General features: G+C 50.4%; 1 protein-coding gene across 2 annotated transcripts; it reads left to right on the top strand.

Annotated features, from left to right (window-relative positions):
- The first annotated feature begins 946 nt into the window (after positions 1-946).
- On the top strand, positions 947-25645 carry LOC140112334 (bifunctional glutamate/proline--tRNA ligase-like). Of its 2 annotated transcripts, XM_072132455.1 has the most exons (20): positions 947-1081; positions 1168-1280; positions 1381-1498; positions 2845-3249; positions 3831-4100; positions 4990-5208; positions 5444-5665; positions 5974-6227; positions 6745-6796; positions 6901-7110; positions 7343-7415; positions 7752-7831; positions 7928-8029; positions 14079-14234; positions 14361-14558; positions 20948-21121; positions 22668-22828; positions 22911-22989; positions 24688-24752; positions 25340-25645. In XM_072132455.1, the coding sequence occupies exons 2-20, from the start codon at positions 1180-1182 to the stop codon at positions 25488-25490; spliced, it is 3090 nt and encodes a 1029-aa protein (XP_071988556.1). In that variant the 5' UTR covers positions 947-1081; positions 1168-1179; the 3' UTR covers positions 25491-25645. The 2 variants fall into 2 exon arrangements, with proteins under 2 accessions (XP_071988556.1, XP_071988557.1); XM_072132456.1 differs by lacking the exon at positions 3831-4100.
- The last annotated feature ends 403 nt before the right edge of the window (positions 25646-26048 follow it).

The following is a 26048-nucleotide window of genomic DNA, read 5'->3' as shown; positions in this document are numbered from 1 at the left end:
CACATGACCAGGGATATAACAAGCCCTGCACCTGTGTGACATCACATGACCAGGGATATAACAAGCCCTGCACCTGTGTGATATCACATGACCAGGGATATAACAAGCCCTGCATCTGTGTGACATCACATGACCAGGGATATAACAAGCCATGCACCTGTGTGACATCACATGAGCAGGGATATAACGAGCCGTGCAGCTGTGTGACATCACATGACCGGGAATATAACAAGCCATACACCTGTGTGACATCACATGTCCAGGGATATAACGAGCCCTGCACCTGTGTGACATCACATGACCAGGGATATAACAAGCCATGCACCTGTGTGACATCACATGACCGGGAATATAGCTAGTTCTTTATCCACAAGTATACAATGAAGCTTCCTGTTGAATGACAGCAAGCGGAGATCTAGAAAACAGTGAGAGATTGATACAAACAGCATATCGTAGAACTTTTTAATACACCAACAATATCAATTATTTGCTGAAAGTGAACATCCCCCTTTAAAGACACAGCTCCAACTTCACTACTTTGAATTGTTTCTGGAAACTTATGTTAATTGAGTGGAACACAGTGTGGGCCCTGTGTAGCGCGTGTGGGCCCTGTGTAGCGCGTGTGGGCCCTGTGTAGCGCGTGTGGGCCCTGTGTAGCGTGTGGGCCCTGTGTAGCGTGTGGGCCCTGTGTAGCGTGTTGCTACTGTCATGTAGAGGGCAGATGATCAGGATCTTGACTACAGACTACGCTGGGGTCGTTGGTAGTCTGTTGCCATGGAAACAAACACTGGATACTTAGTATATTATTATTATTATTATTATTATTTTGGTTACTGTAATCTAAACAATGTCCCTATGTTTTCTCATCGGCAGAGACTCCAGCGGGAAGATAACATCCCTAGACGCCCAGCTCAACCTGGAGAACAAGGACTACAAGAAAACCACCAAGATAACGTGGCTGGCCGACACCCCGCAAGCTACATTAACCCCGACAGTTTGCGTCAACTACGATCATCTGATTACAAAACCCGTCCTGGGGAAAGAGGAAGACTTCAAGCAGTACGTCAACCGGAGCAGCAAGGTGCGCCGCCGGGAGAGACGCGCTCATGGCGCTAGAAATTCGCAGGGATTTTTGTGTTTTGCTCACAATATTTGGTTTTCCTCCAGCAAGAAGAGGTGATGCTGGGAGACCCCTGTCTGAAGACCCTGAAGAAGGGCGACATCATCCAGCTGCAGCGGAGGGGCTTTTATATCTGCGACGAGACGTACGAGCCAATCAGGTAGGAGACGGCTGGTCTGATCTTGGATCTGGATTTCCGCTTTTGGGTCTTGAAATCTTCTCCTTCAGTCTCTTGACTCGCCTTTTTTGGCTTTTCGCAGCCCCAACAGCTGTAAGGAGGCGCCGTGTGTCCTGATCTACATCCCAGATGGTCACACCAAGGAGATGCCGACCTCTGGCTCCAAGGAGAAGACCAAAACTTCCAATGTCAAGAAAGAGGTAACGAAAAAATTGGAAAACCTATAAGGAAATCGGCCATTAAAATCGGCCATTAAAATCCATCCTGATAAACCAGGGACATTACTCGTAGATCCAGGCATCGGGACTGTGGTATCTTCTTATATGTGTTATCCATGGCCTCCTTCCTTCTAAAATCAACTTTTGAAATTATGAGCCTGAGCAGCTACCCAACACCTCTGTGATCTGTCTTCACAGGCTGTTACACTTTCTTACCCTCCCCCTGCTCCCCCAGCACTTCTGCTGTGAGTACTTCCTGCATCAGGGGGGGGGAAGGTGAGACAGTGTAACAGCATTTAAAGCCAGATCACAGAGGTGTTGCGTAGCCCTTCAGGCTCATTAGCATAATAATAAAGGTTGATATTAGAAGGCAGGAGGCCATGGATAACAGATATAAGCAGATGCCACAGTCCCGGTGCCTGGAGCTATGAGTAATGTCCCTGGTTTATCAGGATGGATTTTCATGGTAGATTTTCTTTTAAAGGAGTATAATTTTTTTTTTTTCTCTTATGATCCGTCAAATCTGTGGGGGATTTGACACTCTGCAACCCTACCCCCAGTTTTGGCTTGTGGTTTGCTGAGCTGCAGTACCAGTTACAGCCACTATGTAATGTGTGGCTCTGTACATGGTAAGCAGTGATCATCCTCTCTTCAAACAGACTGTGCTTTGTGTTTGATGGGATAACAATCAGGTTTGAGGGGGATCAGACTATTGGGACGCCCCACAAAAAAGCAACGGTTTCACTCTCTAATTGATGGAGTTGCAAGTTGAGCGTTCATACTGCTGCTCCGTTGAATATTAAGGGGCGTTGTATATTTCAGAGCACATTGTTCTGGTATGTCCTGCACTTCTATTCACCATCTATGAGAGTGCTGACGATATGTGATATGCGTGCTCTGAAATTTACAACACTCCATTAAAGGACATCTATCACCAGGATGAAGGGTTGTAAACCAAGCACTCAGATACTGGTGTACGCCCCCCCCCCTTCCCCTGGAAGGACCTGCTCTCCTTTTAGCTGCTTATGCTCTGTTATTTTATTTATTTTTTAAAGGCTTATAAAATTATGCAAATTAACATGAAGGGCTCAAGGCTCCAAAGGATTTATTGGAGCCTGGAGCCCCTCTGGCTTATTTGCATCATTTTTAAATCCTTTGTTTTTTACGTCCCTCCTTACACATACGTCTGCTCAGCCAATCACAGTGGACGGCTGCCTGTCAGTGATTGGCTGAGCAGTATTTCCTGTGTATTGAGCGCCCGGATGCAGAATATGGTGGAGAATGCGGGCAGTGTCAGAATTGTCACTTATTTTTTTTTGGCTTAATAGACGAAAGCAAAACCCACAGCAGCTCCAGTAAAAGATGCCCCTGCCCCAGCCCCTCCCGCCGCCACCTCCTCAACAGACCCCATCGCTCTCTACAACAAAGTCACCGCTCAGGGAGACCTCGTCCGGGATCTCAAAACCAAGAAAGCCGAAAAAGCTGAAGTCGACGCGACGGTCAAAGTCCTTCTGTCTCTAAAAGCAGAATATAAACAGGCAACAGGTCAGGACTATAAACCGGGCAATCCTCCAGCACAGAGCGCCCCCGTCTGCACAGCTGCCGCCACTGCACAGAGCGCCCCCGTCTGCCCGGCGGCAGCCACTGCTGGTGGTGATGCCAAAGCTGCGTATGACCGAGTGTCCGAACAAGGGGAAGTGGTCCGAAAACTAAAGGCCGGGAAAGCCCCAAAGGTAAGAGAAAAATACTTGTATGTTCTTAGTATACAGATAGCAGAGATCTTATCACTCAGCTTTCCTACAGTCCTGAGAGGAAGGTGTGGTTACATGTGTGTTAAAGGGGTTGTGCCATAAGTAGACACTTCTCACCTATCCATAGGATTGTGGATAACTCGCTGTCCCCTAAAATGCCCTGTTCAATTTATTATAAGGGAATTTTAAGGGATTTCCAGTCCCGAAATTGATTGGGGGTCCCAGCAGTCAGACGCTTGCCGCCTCTCCTGCGTGTGCAGCCCTTTTTTCCACTGCTTTTATCCCTTTACTAGAAAAACTGCTTAGAAACGTCCTGCTTGTCTTGCAGATTCTACTTACATGTGCAGCTTTATGTACACCTACCCTTTAAGGGTGACTCTACATGTGCAGCTTCTTTTTTTTTTTTTTTTTAAACCTACCCTTTAAGAGTGACTCTACATGTGCAGCAGAATTCTCTGGATTTCTTACACTTGCTTATTGCTAAGTTTTATTTTCTATGCTTTTAACTTTCTTATACGTCCTCTCTGTTTCCTCTGCCGCTCCTTCCGCTCTCCGCTCTGTAGCCTCAGGTAGAAGCCGCCGTGAAAACTCTCCTAGAGATGAAAACACAGTATAAAGAAGTGACGGGACAGGAGTACAAGGCTGGTAGCCCCCCTGTAGCTCAGGTCGCCAGCCCCCCTGTATCTCCAGCCTCCAGCCCCCCTGTATCTCAGGTCGTCAGCCCCCCACCTCCTGCCTCCAGTCCCCAGAGCTCAGATACCACAGCATTATACAACAAGGTAGCCGAGCAAGGAGAGGTGGTCCGACAGCTGAAGAGCAAGAAGGCTGCCAAGGTAGGACACTGCTATAGCCCGCCATGCTTCTGTTACATGTGTGCATTGTGGGGGCAGCATCCATCATCACTTCTAAGGACTATATATCTACAAGAGGGGAAAGGAGACTGACGTCAGTGCATTAGGGACTATATATCTACTAGAGGGGGAAGGAGACTGACGTCAGTGCATTAGGGACTATATATCTGCTAGAGGGACAAGGAGACTGACTTTAGTGTTCTAGGGACTATTTATCTACTAGAAGGGGAAGGAGACTGACTTTAGTGTTCTAGGGACTATTTATCTACTAGAAGGGGAAGGAGACTGACTTTGGTGCTTTATGAACTACATATCTTCTACAAGGGGAAGGAGACTGACTTTAGTAGTCTAGAAGCTGTAGATATAGTCCCTAGAAGGGGAAGGAGACTGACTTTCGTGCTTTAGGGACTATGTATCTACTAGAGGGGGAAGGAGACTGACTTTAGTGTTCTAGGGACTATATCTACAGCTACTAGAGGGGGAAGGAGACTGACTTTAGTGCTTTAGGGACTATTCTTAAAGTTGCTAGAGGGGAAAGGGGACTGACTGGTTGTAATGTGATCCAGGGGGCAGTGTAAGCAAAGCAGAGACACAAATGGGTCATGTGACACTGCCCAGCAGCCATTCACAATGACATAGATTAACACTTTCCAGGGGGAAAATCAAATAGAGATTTAGAGTAACTAAGAAATTGGTGATTTTTTTGGGGTGGAAATGGGGGAATATAGTTTTCAGGGGTGATTAGAAGCCCCTCTATATGGATAGGTCTTGGATATTTCTAGTAATGACTGATGTGATGTGTGACTAGGCCTCAATAATAAAGCTTTATCCTATGATATGGATGATATTAATGCTTCTTATCTGTGTGTAGGAGGAGGTAGATGCCGCAGTGAAAAGCCTCTTGAATTTAAAAGCCGAATACAAGAAGCAAACAGGACAGGATTACAAGCCCGGGTGCCCCCCTCCGGCTTCTACTACACCGGCCCCTAGTCCAGCAGCCCCCGCAGCCAGCGACACCACCAGCCTATACCACAGGGTGGCCGAACAAGGGGAGCTGGTCCGCAAACTCAAATCTGAAAAGGCCCCTAAGGTAAAGTATTTCTATGCTTCGTTTGGTTGACTTTTGGGCAGACCCTGTACCAGAAGAAGCGATACTGGAGAGTATGATCGCAGTATCAGACTACACAGGACTTGGTTGTAGTCTGTTACCACGGAAACTCATTCTGTTTAGGAACTGTAGATACAAAATTATAGTTGGGTTTTTTTAAGCAGAAAATGATTTTTTTTTGAGAGTCGGATAACACACAATCTTTTCCGTCTTGAAGGATAAGGTGGACGAGGCTGTAAAATCCCTGCTGTCACTCAAAGCCGAATACAAAGAGAAGACCGGACAGGAGTACAAGCCTGGACAGCCACCTGCGTCCCCAGCATCGACCCAACCTGCAAAAGCTCCGGAAAATGTCTCCCTGTCGTCTGAAGATCTGTTTAATAAGGTCGCCAAGCAAGGAGAAGAAGTCCGAAAACTGAAGAGCGAGAACGCTCCCAAGGTAAACAAATTCAATTGTTATCCATTGACCTATATGAGATCTTTATGATCCTCTGGTTACTATGCCCTTCTTTACAGTGGCTGGATATGGATTACAGGGAAATAATTGAGTTCTGGCCACCACTAGAGGGAGCTTGGGAGCTTCCTGCATACATGTATGCGTTGCACCTAGTGAGCTCCCCCTAGTGACAGCGGATGTGAGCCAGAATTTTAGAAGAATTCAGTGTCTGTAGTAGACGGTGTGTTTTATTTTTCGACGCTTCATGCCCCTTGTGCTCTTGGAGATTTGATTACATTGTTTATCTCTAGGATAAGGTCGATGCTGCGGTGAAGGAACTTCTTGACTCGGTACATGCGCTCGCTATAAGCCAGGGGCAGACTGAGACTAAAGCGGTGACCGCAGCCGCGTCGCAGGATCAGAAACCTAAAGAGGACAAGAAGCAAAAGGAGAAGGAAAATAAATCTGAAAAACAGAACAAGCAGCCGAAACAGGGAGACGGCCAGAAGAAGAAAGATGGAGGGAACGCTGCAGGAACTGGCGAGGGACCTAAGAAACAGACCAGGTACGGTAGGACTTCCCTGCTCCCTACACTTCCTACAGATGTAGATATGTGACAGTCACTGGAGGTTTTCCATGTTGTAGAGATTAAAAGGCGGGGGGTTCCCGGCCTGCCCCCCTCCCCCTCCCTCACCTCCCCAGCCTGTTCCCCCCTCACCTTTGCGAAAAGTGTGGATACCCGGTCTGATCTCACCCCCCTCGCCTATCTGGCAGGCAGGGGATGCCCAGCCTGACCTCACCCCCCTCACCTATCCGGAAGGCGGGGATACCCAGCCTGACCTCGGCCTCCTCACCTATTGGCAAGGTGGGAGGTCCCCCCCCCCACCTATCGGCAACAAGGTGAGGGGGGGGGAATACCTGGCCCGACCTCCATCCTCTCACCTTTCCAGAATGCGGATTACCCAGCCTGCCCCCTTCTACCCCTGGAAGGTCGGCAGGTGACCCCTAACTTTAGTGTAGGATGAGGGTTTTAATGTCCACATGCTATTTTTTGTTTAATTTTTGGTTTGTGTAATGTTTAGGTTGGGACTGGAAGCAAAGAAAGAGGAGAACCTCGCTGACTGGTACTCGCAGGTAATCGGACCGGCGCCGTGTCAGACTGATGCTCCCAGTAATAGAGCTAGTGAGGGTATAGATGTGTATACGCCTCTGTTCACATTACCCTCTGTGTCTTGCAGGTGATCACCAAGTCGGAGATGATTGAGTATTACGATGTCAGCGGGTGCTACGTGCTGCGGCCGTGGGCCTTCGCCGTCTGGGAATCCATTAAAGATTTCTTCGATGGTGAGATCAAGAAGCTGGGGGTGGAGAACTGCTACTTCCCCATGTTTGTGTCTCAGGCTGCGCTGGAGAAGGAGAAGACGCACATCGCTGACTTCGCCCCAGAGGTTTGTTATATCGAATGGCGAGGGCCAATAGTTGCACTCCCCGGGGCCAATAGTTGCACTCCCTGGGCTGCTGTATATGGAAATGGGAAGATCCTGTAACTGGGTTTCTTGATATGGACTTTTCTTGGAGGTTCTTATCCCCTTATTAGGGTAATAATCCCCCTGCTACAAAGGGACCCTCTAGGTTAATTATTATTAATCAATGTTCTGTATTGATGATCTTCTTCATTAGGTAGCGTGGGTCACCAGATCAGGAAAGACGGAGCTGGCAGAACCAATCGCTGTGCGGCCCACAAGTGAAACTGGTAAAGCACCAAAGAAAATAATTGTACTGTGCTCCTTTAAGGATGAACTCTTGGGGTCATCTGAATTGGCGAAAGATATTGATGAGCTATACTTAATCAATATCAGATGATTGGGGGGGGGGGGGAGTCTCGCAGAGGATATTATGTAATTGCTGCAGTCTAACCCGTTGTGATTTATACAAATCCCATGCACGTGCTGCATACAAAGCTGCAGCATCTCGATTCCATACTGCAGATTTTTGATGCTGTGATCCCCGCCTCGTCTGCCCCCAGCCTTAAATTTTCGGTTCCTGTTATTAGAAATATTACATCGATAACCTTCTCTTTATCGTCCAGTGATGTATCCGGCTTACGCCAAGTGGGTGCAGTCGCATCGTGACCTCCCGATAAAGCTGAACCAGTGGTGCAATGTTGTGGTAGGTACAGATGACCTGTGACCTCATCTACTTGTGATTGGGGGGGGGGTCTATTACTCTAGGGGGGGTACATATAACCATCTTGTTATATTGCAGAGGTGGGAGTTCAAGCATCCGCAGCCCTTCCTCCGCACCCGCGAGTTCCTTTGGCAGGAGGGACACACGGCTTTTGCTACGTATGAGGAGGCTGCAGAGGAGGTAAGTCCGTGCCCACATGTCGTCATCAGAAGCGAACCAATGCTAATATACATTTCTGCGGCCTCGTCCTGATGGTGGAGACCAGAGGAACCTCTGATCACTGCTGCTGCACCACATTGGTGCCATAAGCAATGCTGATCGCGGGAACCTCTGTGATACACCCCAGGCTGATGCATTGTGGGGGTCATCTGCTTGGGGTAGATTAAAGGGGGGGGGGGGGTGCTGAAACATTGGCATTGCTGCGGACCCCTTGTTCCAGTGCTTCGGCTGATGCCAGTTCCGGCCCAGTTGGGACCAATTGTCCACTTGTAGCCCAGCTGGGAAATGCTGCCCTGGAATAAGTCATTGGTTTTGGATTTTGAGGATTTCACGTGCGTTATAAGGGACCAGGGCGAGTGAGACCTTTAAAGGGAACCTGTCACCAGGTTTCACCCCTTTAAACTACTAGTCCCCTAATCTAGTGGATGAAATGTCCTTTCTAGAATTCCCCCTTTTATGGGAAATCTCCCCTATTTACCGATAACAAATCTCACCCAAAGTCGAGCAAAAATGACTCTTATCTCATTTTCACGTGAGATGAGTCAAGTTTAGTGGTTGCAAGGCTAGTGTCACTACAGAAGTGCCTATGTTCTGTTCTATAGCACCATGAAACGTGCTGCCGGTGTCATATTAAGGATAAGGTTCACATCTCTCGGATCACATCTGGCTCATAACTTTGGGATCTACAGAACAGGAGATGCAACTAAAGGCATCTCATAGACTGTAAGCTCTTGGGAGCGGGGGTGTCACTCCTATAGTTCCATATAACTGTTTGTACTGTAACATATTATTTTATTTCTATATGTCCCCTTTGTTTTGTAAAGTGCTACAGAATTTGATGGCACTATATAAATAAAGATTATTATTATTATTATCATCTTTATAGTTGGAAATATTTTTGTAACTGCCTGTGTATGAGCTCCCAGAACCACAAGCTTAGATGAGATTCTTATCTTGAATATGACACCAGCAGCCTGTTTCTAGGTGCTATATAACAGTAGATTGGGGCTTGTGAAGTGACACTACTCCAGCAACCACTAAACTTGACTCATCTCATGTGAAAATGAGGTGAGAAGAGTCATATTTATCTGACTTTGGGGGAGATTTATTATAGGTAAATGGTGAGATTTCACATAAGAGGGAATAGCAAGGACATTTCATCCCCCTGTCTGCTAGGTTAGTGAGGTAAAACCTGGTGTGACAGGTTCCCTTTTTAAAGTAAATTCCTAAAACAAAATTCCTTTAAAAGTGAGAATCGGAGTGAAAATTCGGATATAAGTTGAAGCTGCTGTGACCTAATGCAAAACCTGCACCGGGCCCCTAACTATAATGTATTGCCCACTCCCGCTGCTATATGATGACTAGGGCTCCCTCTACACTTGGCATCGGTGAGTGCAGCATCTCCCGTTGTCCAGCAGATGGCAGTATTTCTCCGTGGCCCCCGCCGCTTACCTGTCGTCTTGATCCTTGCTCCTTGTGCCAAGTGTCCTGACTTCACCCCGGCCCCGCTCATTCCTATGGGGTCATGTCAATGGAGTTTTGTCCAAGTTCTGAAACACAAGGGGTCTCTTTATTATTTGCTGCAGATGTCACATTACGTTATTTTTTTTTCGCTCGCATCAGGGCTATAAATAAATACAACTTTTTTCCTTTGTGAGAAGTTTCTATAAAGTCACTTTTTTTAGTTTCTTGCTTCATAGATGTAAGAAACTAAACCTCAGGTTTGGGGTTTTCGTATCACGTCGCATTACTGTATAGTATCTAGTCTGAACGCCCACTAAGGTAGCACGGCCGGCACACGACAGCGCGCGGGGAGAGGAGGTGAGCGCTGCTCACCCCTGCCCCTCTCCATAGGAATATATGGCACACCACGCTGTATGCCCTGAAAAGATAGGACGTTGTGTGCCCATCTCCGTCTATGGGGTCATATATCGGCCTTATATACGTCCCCCATGCAGCAGTGTGAATGTAGCCTAATGGGGAGATTACTCAGAAGTGTCTGAGGGCGAGAATGTTCTAGTCAACCAGAAACTTGATGTCTGAGGTAAAATTGTTCCAGTTCCCCCTCAGACATCAAGTTTCTGAGGTAAAACTGTTATGGTTTCCCATGGAAACCAATCAGAGCTCAGCTTTAATTTTATAAACGGCTGCAGGAAAATGAAAGCTGATCTCTGATTGGTTTCCATGAGCAACCAGAACTGTCTTTCTCTGACACTTCTGATAAATCTCCCCCTAAATGTGTGAAAGATTTGGCGCCCCTTGCTAAATTTTGGCTACAAGTCCCTCCTTAACGCTCCGTATTAGAACGACGATGTATGTGATACAGAGATGTAGTCTCATGAGGATGCAGGGACTCGAAGGATCATAGAGGACCATGAGGGTTGGGTGCTTAAAGGAACGCTCCAGTCACAGAGGTTTCATCGAATTAAAACTTGAGTCCTGCTCCTCCCCTCAGGCCCTGCACCATGTATTATTCAATGGATTAGCTGTCACTGTAATGTTCCTTTAATTGTTCATCTAAATATTAAATCAAATATTCTGAAGCAATATCAAGTCCCCTAGTGAGAAAGTTTCATTACCAAAAAAAATTCTTCAAAAATTGAAAGGAATAATAATAAATTAAAGTACATTTCTAAAATTATATTTGCATTTGTCACAATTTTACTGGAAAAAAAAGTGATTTTACTGTATCCCCCCTCCCCCCCCCCATTTTTATAAAAAAAAAAACCCTCTACCTGTCCTGCAAGAAAGAAGCCCCCACACTGCTACTTGATTTTAAATTTGTTCTGTCTCTCAGAAGATAGAAAATATAATATTTTGTTCTTTAGAAAAACTGATTTTTCGACTATATGACCACAATCTTGCTAAAAGGTATCCGCGTCTTGTGGTGTAAAGATCAGGAGGAGACAGCACTGCTGTAATGGAGATTGGGTGAAGCGCTGACAAAGCATTTCATCTGATCTCTAAGAGGATACAGCCTCTGCACCGCTCTCCCTCTCCCGGCCATTCCGGTGTATATCCTGCTGGACCTTGAGTGATGTCTCAAGCATGTGACTGATCACATGTTTCCTGCATCACTGCAAGGTCCTTAAAACCTTTCATGCTGCCAATAGTCGGTCTGGACAGAATCGGGGGATGGGGCCAGAGAAGAAGTTCTACTGGGACTTAGTATGAACACCTGTGTGAGTGAGTGGATGAGGCAGTGCTGAAAGTGAATGTGGCAAGAGGTGTATGAATGGTTGTAGTAGAGCTGTGTGTGTATGAATGGTTGTTGTAGTAGAGCTGTGTGTGTATGAATGGTTGGTATAGTAGAGCTGTGTGTGTATGAATGGTTGGTTATAGTAGAGCTGTGTGTGTATGAATGGTTGGTTATAGTAGAGCTGTGTGTGTATGAATGGTTGGTTATAGTAGAGCTGTGTGTGTATGAATGGTTGGTTATAGTAGAGCTGTGTGTGTATGAATGGTTGGTTATAGTAGAGCTGTGTGTGTATGAATGGTTGGTTGCAGCAGAGCTGTGTGTGTGTATGTATGTATGTATGTATGTATGTATCTATGTATGAATGGTTGGTTGGTTGCAGCAGAGCTGTATGTGAGCTGTGGGTGGGGGTTGTGGTTGTAGCAGGGCTGTGTGTGTGTGTGTATAAATGGTTTGTTGCAGCAGAGCTGTATGTATGTATGTATGCATGTATGTATGAATGATTGGTTGCAGAAGAGCTGTATGTGAGCTGTGGGTGGGGGTTGTGGTTGTAGCAGAGCTGTGTGTGTATGAATGGTTTGTTGCAGCAGAGCTGTGTGTGTGTATGTATGTATGTATGTTTGTATGAATGGTTGGTTGCAGCAGAGCTGTATGTGAGCTGTGGGTGGGGGTTGTGGTTGTAGCAGAGCTGTGTGTGTGTATGAATGGTTTGTTGCAGAAGAGCTGTATGTATGTATGCATGTATGTATGAATGATTGGTTGCAGAAGAGCTGTATGTGAGCTGTGGGTGGGGGTTGTGGTTGTAGCAGAGCTGTATGTATGTATGTATGCATGTATGTATGAATGATTGGTTGCAGAAGAGCTGTGTGTGTGTATGAATGGTTTGTTGCAGCAGAGCTGTATGTATGTATGAATGATTGGTTGCAGAAGAGCTGTATGTGAGCTGTGGGTGGGGGGTTGTGGTTGTAGCAGAGCTATGTGTGTGTATGAATGGTTTGTTGCAGCAGAGCTGTGTGTATGTATGTATGTATGTATGTTTGTATGAATGATTGGTTGCAGCAGGGCTGTATGTGAGCTGTGGGTGGGGGTTGTGGTAGTAGCAGAGCTGTGTGTGTATGAATGGTTTGTTGCAGCAGAGCTGTATGTATGTAAGCATGTATGTATGAATGATTGGTTGCAGAAGAGCTGTATGTGAGCTGTGGGTGGGGGTTGTGGTTGTAGCGGGGCTATGTGTGTGTATGAATGGTTTGTTGCAGCAGAGCTGTATGTATGTATGTATGAATGATTGGTTGCAGAAGAGCTGTATGTGAGCTGTGGGTGGGGGTTGTGGTTGTAGCAGAGCTATGTGTGTGTATGAATGGTTTGTTGCAGCAGAGCTGTGTGTATGTATGTATGTATGTATGTATGTATGTTTGTATGAATGATTGGTTGCAGCAGGGCTGTATGTGAGCTGTGGGTGGGGGTTGTGGTTGTAGCAGAGCTGTGTGTGTGTATGAATGGTTTGTTGCAGCAGAGCTGTATGTATGTAAGCATGTATGTATGAATGATTGGTTGCAGAAGAGCTGTATGTGAGCTGTGTGTGGGGGTTGTGGTTGTAGCAGAGCTGTGTGTGTGTATGAATGGTTTGTTGCAGCAGAGCTGTATGTATGTAAGCATGTATGTATGAATGATTGGTTGCAGAAGAGCTGTATGTGAGCTGTGTGTGGGGGTTGTGGTTGTAGCAGAGCTGTGTGTGTGTATGAATGGTTTGTTGCAGCAGAGCTTTATGTATGCATGTATGTATGAATGATTGGTTGCAGAAGAGCTGTATGTGAGCTGTGGGTGGGGGTTGTGGTTGTAGCAGAGCTGTATGTATGTATGCATGTATGTATGAATGATTGGTTGCAGAAGAGCTGTATGTGAGCTGTGGGTGGGGGTTGTGGTTGTAGCAGAGCTATGTGTGTGTATGAATGGTTTGTTGCAGCAGAGCTGTGTGTATGTATGTATGTATGTATGTATGTTTGTATGAATGATTGGTTGCAGCAGGGCTGTATGTGAGCTGTGGGTGGGGGTTGTGGTTGTAGCAGAGCTGTGTGTGTGTATGAATGGTTTGTTGCAGCAGAGCTTTATGTATGTATGAATGATTGGTTGCAGAAGAGCTGTATGTGAGCTGTGGGTGGGGGTTGTGGTTGTAGCAGAGCTGTGTGTGTGTGTGTGTATGAATGAATGGTTTGTTGCAGCAGAGCTGTATGTATGTATGTATGTATGAATGATTGGTTGCAGAAGAGCTGTATGTGAGCTGTGGGTGGGGGTTGTGGTTGTAGCAGAGCCGTGTTTTCTTTTTTTCTTTTTTTTTTCCGGTACTATAAAGATATATAGACACATTGGGGCACATTTACTTACCCGGTCCGTTCGCGATCCAGCGGCGCGTTCTCTGCACTGGATTCGGGTCCGGCCGGGATTCATCAATGCAGTTCCTCCGACGTCCACCAGGTGGCGCTGCTGCGCTGAAGTCCGCTGGAATGCCTCGAAATACACCGGCCTATCCAAGATGAAGGTGAGTGAAATTTTCGCGACACAAATTTTTTTTTAAATGCGGCGGTTTTTCCGAATACGTCGGGTTTTCGTTCGGCCACGCCCCCCGATTTCCGTCGCGTGCATACCGGCGCCGATGCGCCAAATTTCGATCGCGTGCGCCAAAAACCCGGGGCAATTCAGGTACAATCGGCGCAAATCGGAAATATTCGGGTAACACGTCGGGAAAACGCGAATCGGGCCCTTAGTAAATGACCCCCATTGTCTGTTGTAGTGATTTTGCACGGATGTTTCCTCCAGGTCCTGCAGATTCTGGATTTCTATGCCCGGGTCTATGAGGAGCTCTTGGCGATTCCTGTAGTAAAAGGAAGGAAGACTGAGAAGGAGAAGTTTGCCGGAGGTGACTACACGACCACGGTGGAGGCCTTCATATCCGCCAGCGGCCGCGCTATTCAGGTCTGTGTTCATTTTATATAGCTCCAACATGCGCTGCTCCGGTCCTGAGGTTCTGTAGGACCGATCCGCTCCTCAGGGATATGCAGAGTCCCAGTCCTCACTTCCTCTCTGGTGTTTTTCCTCCAGGGTGCCACGTCACATCATCTCGGGCAGAATTTCTCAAAAATGTTTGAGATCACATTTGAAGATCCTAAAAAACCTGGTGAAAAGCAGTACGCCTTCCAGAACTCGTGGGGTCTGACCACCAGGACGATCGGGGTCATGACCATGGTTCACGGAGACAACATGGGGCTGGTGCTGCCCCCACGGGTCGCGTGTGTCCAGGTGAGTCACGGGTCACCATACTACATAGACCAACATTAGTAATATAAAGTTCTAGTCCTAGACGGGATGGACCCCTGCATGCCCCCTACTTCAGAGGAATCCATACATTTTGCTCCGTTTTACCCACGGAAGCAGTGGTCACATGTGCAAATCGATGGGCGGGGCCAAAATCAGCCACGTAAACATTCCCTTACTGGCTGCCTATGCAGAACACATTCAAAACATAATGGGGGTTACTGTAAACCACGACCATACAAGGAAATTTAGGACTTTTGGCAAAGATTGGGGGCAACCACTTGTCTAGAGGACCTTGTTTTATGAGGACGGGTTTTCTTAACCATTTATTTCCACACCTGTTTTCCACGTTACTGCCCAGGCCATTTCTAATTTTTTTTTTTTTTAATGTATTTAATTTTAGTGCCATGTCCTCTACAGCAGAGGTCCCCAACCTTTTTTGCACCAGGGACCGGCTCTAAGCTAGACCAGTTTTCCATGGCCCGGTGGGGGCGGGGCTTTGGTCATATGGGGTGGGGTTATGGAGGGGTGGAGCTTATAATATAAGATATCAGGGAGTGTCCGGACCAGATCCATCATATTGGTTTGGTGTAAAAATAAAGCAATGCAAAATGCATACAGCGTATCGCCATGTAGTATAAAATGCATGCAGCGTATCGCCATGTAGTATAAAATGCATACAGCGTATCGCCATGTAGTATAAAATGCATACAGCGTATCACCATGTAGTATAAAATGCATGCAGAATACCGCCATGTAGTATAAAATGCATACAGAATACCGCCATGTAGTATAAAATGCATACAGAATACCGCCATGTAGTATAAAATGCATACAGAATACCGCCATGTAGTATAAAATGCATACAGAATACCGCCATGTAGTATAAAATAGATACAACGTACCGCCAAGTAGTATAAAATGCATACCGAGTACAGCCCTGATAAATATCACAAATGCTGCATATACATACAGCATATATACACATAAACAAACAGTAGATACAGCATATACACATACATACACAGATTACATATATTTACACATATATACACATATTACACATATATACACATATTACACATATATATGCAAAGATAAAGTAACCTTCCCTCTCTGCAGCGGTGGTGGCGCGGTGAGGTAGCCGGGAGCGGGTAGGTCTTGAGAGCCGGGAGGCTAGGGAGCCTGGAGCTTAAGCGTTGGCAGGGGGAGCCGAGAGCCTGGAGGGGGGGTTGAGACGGGAGTGGAAGGGGAGCCAGGAGCAGAGAGCCGTAAGCGGGTAGGTAAAGAGCCGAGAACCGCGAGCGGGTTGGCGGAGGGAGCGGAGAGCCGGGAACCGGAGGGAGCGGAGAGCCGGGAACCGGAGGGAGCGGAGAGCCGGGAACCGGAGGGAGCGGAGAGCCGGGAACCGGAGGGAGCGGAGAGCCGGGAACCGGAGGGAGCGGAGAGCCGGGAACCGGAGGGAGCGGAGAGCCGGGAACCGGAGGGAGCGGAGAGCCGGGAACCGGAGGGAGCGGAGAGCCGGGAACCGGAGGGAGCGGAGAGCCGGGAACCGGAGGGAGCGGAGAGCCGGGAACCGGAGGGAGCGGAGAGCCGGGAACCGGAGGGAGCGGAGAGCCGGGAACCGGAGGGAGCGGAGAGCCGGGAACCGGAGGGAGCGGAGAGCCGGGAACCGGAGGGAGCGGAGAGCCGGGAACCGGAGGGAGCGGAGAGCCGGGAACCGGAGGGAGCGGAGAGCCGGGAACCGGAGGGAGCGGAGAGCCGGGAACCGGAGGGAGCGGAGAGCCGGGAACCGGAGGGAGCGGAGAGCCGGGAACCGGAGGGAGCGGAGAGCCGGGAACCGGAGGGAGCGGAGAGCCGGGAACCGGAGGGAGCGGAGAGCCGGGAACCGGAGGGAGCGGAGAGCCGGGAACCGGAGGGAGCGGAGAGCCGGGAACCGGAGGGAGCGGAGAGCCGGGAACCGGAGGGAGCGGAGAGCCGGGAACCGGAGGGAGCGGAGAGCCGGGAACCGGAGGGAGCGGAGAGCCGGGAACCGGAGGGAGCGGAGAGCCGGGAACCGGAGGGAGCGGAGAGCCGGGAACCGGAGGGAGCGGAGAGCCGGGAACCGGAGGGAGCGGAGAGCCGGGAACCGGAGGGAGCGGAGAGCCGGGAACCGGAGGGAGCGGAGAGCCGGGAACCGGAGGGAGCGGAGAGCCGGGAACCGGAGGGAGCGGAGAGCCGGGAACCGGAGGGAGCGGAGAGCCGGGAACCGGAGGGAGCGGAGAGCCGGGAACCGGAGGGAGCGGAGAGCCGGGAACCGGAGGGAGCGGAGAGCCGGGAACCGGAGGGAGCGGAGAGCCGGGAACCGGAGGGAGCGGAGAGCCGGGAACCGGAGGGAGCGGAGAGCCGGGAACCGGAGGGAGCGGAGAGCCGGGAACCGGAGGGAGCGGAGAGCCGGGAACCGGAGGGAGCGGAGAGCCGGGAACCGGAGGGAGCGGAGAGCCGGGAACCGGAGGGAGCGGAGAGCCGGGAACCGGAGGGAGCGGAGAGCCGGGAACCGGAGGGAGCGGAGAGCCGGGAACCGGAGGGAGCGGAGAGCCGGGAACCGGAGGGAGCGGAGAGCCGGGAACCGGAGGGAGCGGAGAGCCGGGAACCGGAGGGAGCGGAGAGCCGGGAACCGGAGGGAGCGGAGAGCCGGGAACCGGAGGGAGCGGAGAGCCGGGAACCGGAGGGAGCGGAGAGCCGGGAACCGGAGGGAGCGGAGAGCCGGGAACCGGAGGGAGCGGAGAGCCGGGAACCGGAGGGAGCGGAGAGCCGGGAACCGGAGGGAGCGGAGAGCCGGGAACCGGAGGGAGCGGAGAGCCGGGAACCGGAGGGAGCGGAGAGCCGGGAACCGGAGGGAGCGGAGAGCCGGGAACCGGAGGGAGCGGAGAGCCGGGAACCGGAGGGAGCGGAGAGCCGGGAACCGGAGGGAGCGGAGAGCCGGGAACCGGAGGGAGCGGAGAGCCGGGAACCGGAGGGAGCGGAGAGCCGGGAACCGGAGGGAGCGGAGAGCCGGGAACCGGAGGGAGCGGAGAGCCGGGAACCGGAGGGAGCGGAGAGCCGGGAACCGGAGGGAGCGGAGAGCCGGGAACCGGAGGGAGCGGAGAGCCGGGAACCGGAGGGAGCGGAGAGCCGGGAACCGGAGGGAGCGGAGAGCCGGGAACCGGAGGGAGCGGAGAGCCGGGAACCGGAGGGAGCGGAGAGCCGGGAACCGGAGGGAGCGGAGAGCCGGGAACCGGAGGGAGCGGAGAGCCGGGAACCGGAGGGAGCGGAGAGCCGGGAACCGGAGGGAGCGGAGAGCCGGGAACCGGAGGGAGCGGAGAGCCGGGAACCGGAGGGAGCGGAGAGCCGGGAACCGGAGGGAGCGGAGAGCCGGGAACCGGAGGGAGCGGAGAGCCGGGAACCGGAGGGAGCGGAGAGCCGGGAACCGGAGGGAGCGGAGAGCCGGGAACCGGAGGGAGCGGAGAGCCGGGAACCGGAGGGAGCGGAGAGCCGGGAACCGGAGGGAGCGGAGAGCCGGGAACCGGAGGGAGCGGAGAGCCGGGAACCGGAGGGAGCGGAGAGCCGGGAACCGGAGGGAGCGGAGAGCCGGGAACCGGAGGGAGCGGAGAGCCGGGAACCGGAGGGAGCGGAGAGCCGGGAACCGGAGGGAGCGGAGAGCCGGGAACCGGAGGGAGCGGAGAGCCGGGAACCGGAGGGAGCGGAGAGCCGGGAACCGGAGGGAGCGGAGAGCCGGGAACCGGAGGGAGCGGAGAGCCGGGAACCGGAGGGAGCGGAGAGCCGGGAACCGGAGGGAGCGGAGAGCCGGGAACCGGAGGGAGCGGAGAGCCGGGAACCGGAGGGAGCGGAGAGCCGGGAACCGGAGGGAGCGGAGAGCCGGGAACCGGAGGGAGCGGAGAGCCGGGAACCGGAGGGAGCGGAGAGCCGGGAACCGGAGGGAGCGGAGAGCCGGGAACCGGAGGGAGCGGAGAGCCGGGAACCGGAGGGAGCGGAGAGCCGGGAACCGGAGGGAGCGGAGAGCCGGGAACCGGAGGGAGCGGAGAGCCGGGAACCGGAGGGAGCGGAGAGCCGGGAACCGGAGGGAGCGGAGAGCCGGGAACCGGAGGGAGCGGAGAGCCGGGAACCGGAGGGAGCGGAGAGCCGGGAACCGGAGGGAGCGGAGAGCCGGGAACCGGAGGGAGCGGAGAGCCGGGAACCGGAGGGAGCGGAGAGCCGGGAACCGGAGGGAGCGGAGAGCCGGGAACCGGAGGGAGCGGAGAGCCGGGAACCGGAGGGAGCGGAGAGCCGGGAACCGGAGGGAGCGGAGAGCCGGGAACCGGAGGGAGCGGAGAGCCGGGAACCGGAGGGAGCGGAGAGCCGGGAACCGGAGGGAGCGGAGAGCCGGGAACCGGAGGGAGCGGAGAGCCGGGAACCGGAGGGAGCGGAGAGCCGGGAACCGGGGGGAGCGGAGAGCCGGGAACCGGGGGGAGCGGAGAGCCGGGAACCGGGGGGAGCGGAGAGCCGGGAACCGGGGGGAGCGGAGAGCCGGGAACCGGGGGGAGCGGAGAGCCGGGAACCGGGGGGAGCGGAGAGCCGGGAACCGGGGGGAGCGGAGAGCCGGGAACCGGGGGGAGCGGAGAGCCGGGAACCGGGGGGAGCGGAGAGCCGGGAACCGGGGGGAGCGGAGAGCCGGGAACCGGGGGGAGCGGAGAGCCGGGAACCGGGGGGAGCGGAGAGCCGGGAACCGGGGGGAGCGGAGAGCCGGGAACCGGGGGGAGCGGAGAGCCGGGAACCGGGGGGAGCGGAGAGCCGGGAACCGGGGGGAGCGGAGAGCCGGGAACCGGGGGGAGCGGAGAGCCGGGAACCGGGGGGAGCGGAGAGCCGGGAACCGGGGGGAGCGGAGAGCCGGGAACCGGGGGGAGCGGAGAGCCGGGAACCGGGGGGAGCGGAGAGCCGGGAACCGGGGGGAGCGGAGAGCCGGGAACCGGGGGGAGCGGAGAGCCGGGAACCGGGGGGAGCGGAGAGCCGGGAACCGGGGGGAGCGGAGAGCCGGGAACCGGGGGGAGCGGAGAGCCGGGAACCGGGGGGAGCGGAGAGCCGGGAGCCGGGAGGATGTTAGCGGAGGGAGCGGGAAAGGAGCCTGGAGCCGAGAGCCTGGAGGCCGTTGTAAGGTGCCGGCGGCGTCGGGGGGTGGGCGCAAGGTGTTGGCAGCGTCGCGGAGCAAGGTGCCGGACACAGGGCTGCAACGTGGTTCCGTCCGGTGCGGGAGCTCAGTGCTGGCCGGTGCCGCCCCTGACGTTTCCTCATAAAAAATTTCTGACTTCATCGAACCTAAATAACATAAAAACTTTTTTTTTTCTGGAGGTTAATATGCTTACAGTGATATCAAATTTATAGGGTTTTTAAATGACCCTCTTTTGTATAATAGGATATTTTTTTTGGGGGGTGGGGGATGTCTTTTTGCATTGGCACCTTCCAAGTGTGGTAATTTTTTAAAAAGTTTTTGTCAATTTGTCTGTGTGAGTGCTTATTTTTTGCTGAAAGACCTGTAGATTTTATCTGTAAACCCTAAGAGTTCATGAAGGTTTTTTTATTGCAATTACGGTAATAATATTTTTTGTGTATACATTTTTTTTGTTTGTAGTTTGGTATAAATACTATTATAGTTTTGTGGCCTGGGTTGGTACAGGTGTGGTGCTACATGTGTATGTTTATTAAATTTTTTTTTTTTTTTCTTTTAGTAAAGGGGCAGGAAATTTTGTTTTTGGCATGTGTGTGTTTTTTTTTTTTTTTTTTTTTTTTTTTTTTTTTTTTTACATTTAATATGTTAGGACACTCGCATGAGAGCGTTTGCTATACTTTGTAATGTACTGCACTACTCAGATTTTCCTTCCAGTAATAGTCCAGGTATCTGGCTGCGGGGTGCCGATGGGTGGCAGAGGTAGCTCTGGCTGCACCCACTTAGGCACCACGGTACATGTTTGACTGCAGTTGTCAAAGGGGTTAAACACCCAGGATTGGAGCTTTTCCGATCCGGCTTGTTGGGGTTTGGAATGTGATAACACAGCCCAGCTCTGGCACCAGCAGGACCCGGTATCTGAAATCTTCTGATGTGCAGTAGAAAGGCGTCTGTCTCATCAGAAGTAGTACCCTGAATGACCATCGTTTAGGCTTTTTACATCGATGATTAAGTGGTGAAATACTTGGCAGCGTTGCCACAAGTGAGTACCCTACAAAATCACAAAAGTGGCGACTGCAGGAAGACACAATTGTATTACTTGTTTGATCTCGATTCCTATGCAGAGGAGATCTGTATTGGTGGTTTTTTAAAAAAATACATTTCGTAAGGATTACAATTTTATTTATTTTTTTAGATCATTGTAATTCCATGCGGCATCACAAATTCGCTCTCAGAAGAAGACCGCGACGCTCTCCTCCAGAAATGTAATCAGTATTTCAAGCGCCTCCTGGGGGTGAACATCCGGGCACGGACTGATCTACGTGACAACTACTCCCCTGGATGGAAATTCAACCACTGGGAGCTAAAGGTGAGTTACCTGACGCTGACCTCCCGATCCCTGAGGTCTATAGACTATGAGGGCTCATTAGACACAGGATTATTATTGCACTTTTATTGTCATTTCCTCATCCGGATTGTAATCGGGTGTCATAATAGTAAATTTTAAAACATCATATTTTTTTAGAAAACAGCAATAGCTTGCACTTTATGTGTGACTGATTACATGGTAAACGCTGGCGGGTTAATGATTCAGCCGGGGGTTTATAGACCTTCCTGTCCTGTCTATACTGTACTAATTGGGGAATATTTGTGTGTCTCAGTAAATCCGTTTCCATGTTCTATAACCATTTTGTGCTCAGTGATGTATGAAGCTGTCCAACCCCCATGAAGGGATAGACAATGGGGGAGATTTATCACAAGTCTCTTAGAGCACAACTGTTCTACTTGCCCGTGAAAACCAATCAGAGCTCATATTTCATTTGCCCATAGCGGTTTATAAAATTAAAGCTGAGCTCTGATTGGTTTCCATGGGCAACTTTAACCGTTTTACCTCAGGAACTTAATGTCTGAGGTAAAATTATTCCAGTTCCCCCTCAGGACATACAGTTTTACCTCAGAAACTTCATGTCTGAGGAGTAACTGGAACAATTTTACCTCAGACATCAAGTTTCTGAAGTAAAACTGTTCTAGTTGCCCATGAAAACCAATCAGAGCTCAGCTTTAATTTTATAAACAGCTGTGGCCAAATGAAAGCCGAGCTCTGATTGGCTGCAATGGTTAACTAGAACGGTTCTGCACTCAAGAACTTCTAATAAATCTCTATCAATTTGCGAGGATACTGCCACTATATCCGAGAAATCATCGGGGAAATGCTGTGTGTTACACATAGCCGGTCACTGCTGCCGATCCAGGAGGTTTAACCTCTTCTATGCTGCCGTTGCCACACAATTTTATTAAAAACTTTATCATTCAAAACCTAAATCATAGCACAACCTAAAAAATAAACGATCTTTCCCTAATCCCGTCGACCAATAGAATAAGATTTGTTTTTGCGAATTCTGCCAAAAGTAAAACTACCCCGAAAAGTTGCAGAATTATTATTTTTATCTTTCAAAACCCAAAAATGCTCTTTGTGTGTGGTGTCACGTCCCACACGAACTTCTGGAATGTGACGTCAATGGAAAAATAAAGTTAAAAATTCCGTGTCTCGGAGCAGGGGATGAGGAGAGGGATATCTTGCGGGTGGTGTCAGCGGGTTCATCGCACGTGTCACCCTGCCAAGTGTTGGTTATCAGTCGGCTTCGCACGACATTATCGTTACATGATTTTATTATATATCTTTAACGTTTTTTATTATTATTTTTTTGGATGACTTCCCATTTATTCGGGAATAGGTGTCATTGACTGTGGTGACCTCTGACCTGTGTCATGGCACATTCCGGTGTTAGATAATGGGGACTGTCGGGGTGATACACACACCCAACGGGTCCCGAATCGCCCTGTATGAGCCCTTTCTGGTACTGTTGCAACACCACACCCACTTGTCTATAAGCATCTCCTGCTTTGCCTTACAGGGGGTCCCCATCCGGCTAGAAGTGGGGCCCAGAGACATGAAGAGTCAGCAGTTTGTAGCCGTCAGACGTGACACCGGAGAGAAGCTGACCATCCCCGAGAGTCAGGCCGAGACTAGGCTGAAGGATCTCCTGGAGGAAATCCATAGGAATATCTACAACAGGTGAGACGGCATGTCATAACACCGCCATGGCCTGTGGTGGCGCTATGCTGACGGGAACGCTCATCCTCTCCTTCTCCTGCAGGGCCCTCAGCGATCTCACGACTCACATGGTGGTGGCCGACACAATGGAAGACTTTCAGAAACAGCTTGATACAGGGAGAGTAAGTAAATACATCCTCTAGTCACCTCCAAAGCTGCCGGTTATGTCCGTGCATTATGGAAGCGGTCTCTCCTGCGGTGCACTGCAGGCGGTGCAGCTTTGTATGTGACTGTAGTAGATTTTGAAGTTGTGATCATATTGATCTTCTAATAGAGAAAACTCCTGTGTATATGTCATATGGGTGCAATAGAGGGGACATCGGTGTATGTGACCCCCCCCCCCCCTCTCCTCATCAATACAGGCACCCGAAAGTGTCAATCAAGTGATCAGCAACACACACACACCCCCCTTCCAATCTGCCAACCCCATAGTCTTATCAGTGGGCGATGCCTTTGGGATTATCACAATCTCCTCCGTCATCACTTACCATCAACCTTTATCTTACTGAAGACTTGATAAGAATAGATGCAATTCGGGGGTGACCTCTGACCTGTGTAAAAGCGCCAAACTGTGTGCGGGAATTAAAAGGAAATTTACCATTAAAATACATCATGATAAACTAGGGACACTTGTAACGGCCTGTCTAAATGCAGGGGCACTGCTAACGCTCCCAGAGCCTTCTGGCTCATTTGCATAATCGTGAAAGTTGATTTTAGAAGGCAGGAGGCCATGGATAACACATAAGAAGATACCACAGTCCCGGTGCCTGTATCTATGAGTAATGTCCCTGGTTTATCATGATGATGGATTTTGATGGTAGATTTCCTGAGGGCAGCTGAGGATACACCTGCCATGTACTAGAAGATAATATATATATAAATCCATATATCACAGTCCTGCTTCTACTAACACTATATACAAAGGTATCATTACACATCTCTTCAGGGACAATACATAACACTGGCTGCAGAGAGGACACCTCCATAGCACTTTGATAAGCTACAATCTTTGAATATAAATCGGCATTTCACAGTCCCGCTGCTACTAACATACAGGAAGGTCTGATTACTTCTCTCTTTGGACAATAACTAACACTCTCTGCACAGAGCACAGTAGTGTGAGGACACACATATCAGTCCTAATTACACATCTCTCCATAGATAACAGTGGCTGCAGAGAGCACAGAGCAAAGCAGTGTGAGGTCCCCCCCCCCCCCCCCCCGCGTACAATCCCAGAATATAAAATCATATATCGCAGCCCTGATGCTAATATTTATATATACAACGGTGTAATTACACATCTCACCCTGCGGTTGCCCCCCTTAGTTGCTCCGCTCCCCTCTTCTCCACATTCTATCACTCCTTCCGAAAATGGCTGAAGAATAGATTTGCCCAGAGATAAGATGTGATAACATGTTCCTGCTAGATCCTCACTGATAACTGGGGGAGAGCTTCAAGGCTGATCGGATGAAGAGATAAAGAGACATCAACAGGAAGCCATAGTGTGCACTGCGCCCAATCTTTATGGCGTATAATTAGATTACATTGCGTCCTGTGTAGTACAGCGACGTGCACCTCTCACGGCATGGGGACAGACCCGGGGTCTTGGTGGAAATTTCCCAAGTCAGGATCCGCAATATCCCGGTGTGATCTATATGTTACCCCTGTAACTTTCTACCTGATGCCTCTACTACAGGGGGCGCTGTAGATTCTTTAACCCCTTAACACATGTAGCTGTGATCTTCTTGATTAGCAGTCATACATGGTTGACCGCCATCTCGTGCACCAAAATATTTACGATCATTGTCTCGCCCTTCCAGATTGTACAGATCCCGTTCTGTGGAGAGATTGACTGTGAAGACTGGATTAAGAAGACCACAGCCAGGTGGGTGCACCTACATGTTCCTGCAACCTGATCACTGATCGGGGAGGGTCTTAGTGCCGGGACCCATGTAATCCTGTAGGTATGGACAGGCTGGTCACACATGCTCTATTATCCCTGCCATAGAAAGCTGAGTAGTGGAGCATTGTCGGAGATCTCACAGAGCTTAAATAAAGTATGTGTGACGACTCGCTCCATTCACACATGACACCCTTTACTAAACCAGTGGGGGCTTGATCAGATTTGTAGTACCTCCCTCGTTCAGTTGGATCCACAGTGATCAGACATCTAAAGGGGTTGTCCACTCTTTTACATAAGTTGCCCATGTTCCTACTACCTTAATAATGATCCCTGAATGTTCATCACATGATTCAGCAGTCCTGCTACTTAGTTTTGTGATATCTGCAGACTCTACGTGATTCTTTGTTTACATGCCTGAGCACTGATTAATAGGAGCTGTAGCAGCTGAGTTATTTACACTGTATATAGGGTGTATATTGGTGTAGGGGGTCTCCCTACTAGAACCCTCCTTAGTATAGAGAATGTTGATCCCACATGACGTAGTCATTCATGACTTTCTGTGTGTACAGGGACCAGGACCTGGAGCCCGGGGCCCCATCCATGGGAGCCAAGAGTCTGTGTATCCCATTCAAACCCCTGAAGGAGCTGCCGGCCGGAGCCAAGTGTGTATGTGAGAAGAACCCCGCCAAGTATTACACCCTGTTTGGCCGCAGCTACTAGACCCGGACCCCTTTTATTAAGCTCTTTATTTTTATTACCCAATGTAAACCTCAGTACAGATTTTAGGATCCATCCTGTGTGGGGGACGGGGGGTGAGTGAGATCTCAGCACACAGATTTTCTGAATACACCCCTGATAATAAAAGCTACAGTGGACTCTGGTGTTGTGTCATCAATTCCTGATCATTTATCGATCTGCAGGATCTATAAGTGTGGGGGGAGGGGGGGCACAGAGGTGCTATTAAAGGGACTCAATCGGCAGAAGTAAACAACATAACTTGCTGGACATGTACAGCCAAGTCCTCAATCTACTCTCTATCCTGTGCCTCAGTGAAAAGAAGGAGGACTTTGAAGAGGGGGCTGCACTGTGAGGTGGTAATTGTCTTCTTATCCTGGTCATCTTCATTTTCTAGCAGCCTTCATCACTGAAAATTTGCAATCCTCTGTGTGGAGACCGAAATGCTGCTCTTTCCCCCTCCCCTCTCTGCAGACTGCTACGTAAACTGACACCTCAGTTATCCTTTGGGTGGGGACCTAGCTGCTGTGACTCCCCTCTCTA

Source organism: Engystomops pustulosus, unplaced genomic scaffold, assembly GCF_040894005.1.
Source record: "Engystomops pustulosus unplaced genomic scaffold, aEngPut4.maternal MAT_SCAFFOLD_701, whole genome shotgun sequence".
Taxonomy (NCBI): domain Eukaryota; kingdom Metazoa; phylum Chordata; class Amphibia; order Anura; family Leptodactylidae; genus Engystomops; species Engystomops pustulosus.
The sequence above is the reverse complement of the archived record's forward strand: the minus strand, read 5'-3'. Positions and strand labels throughout refer to the sequence as shown.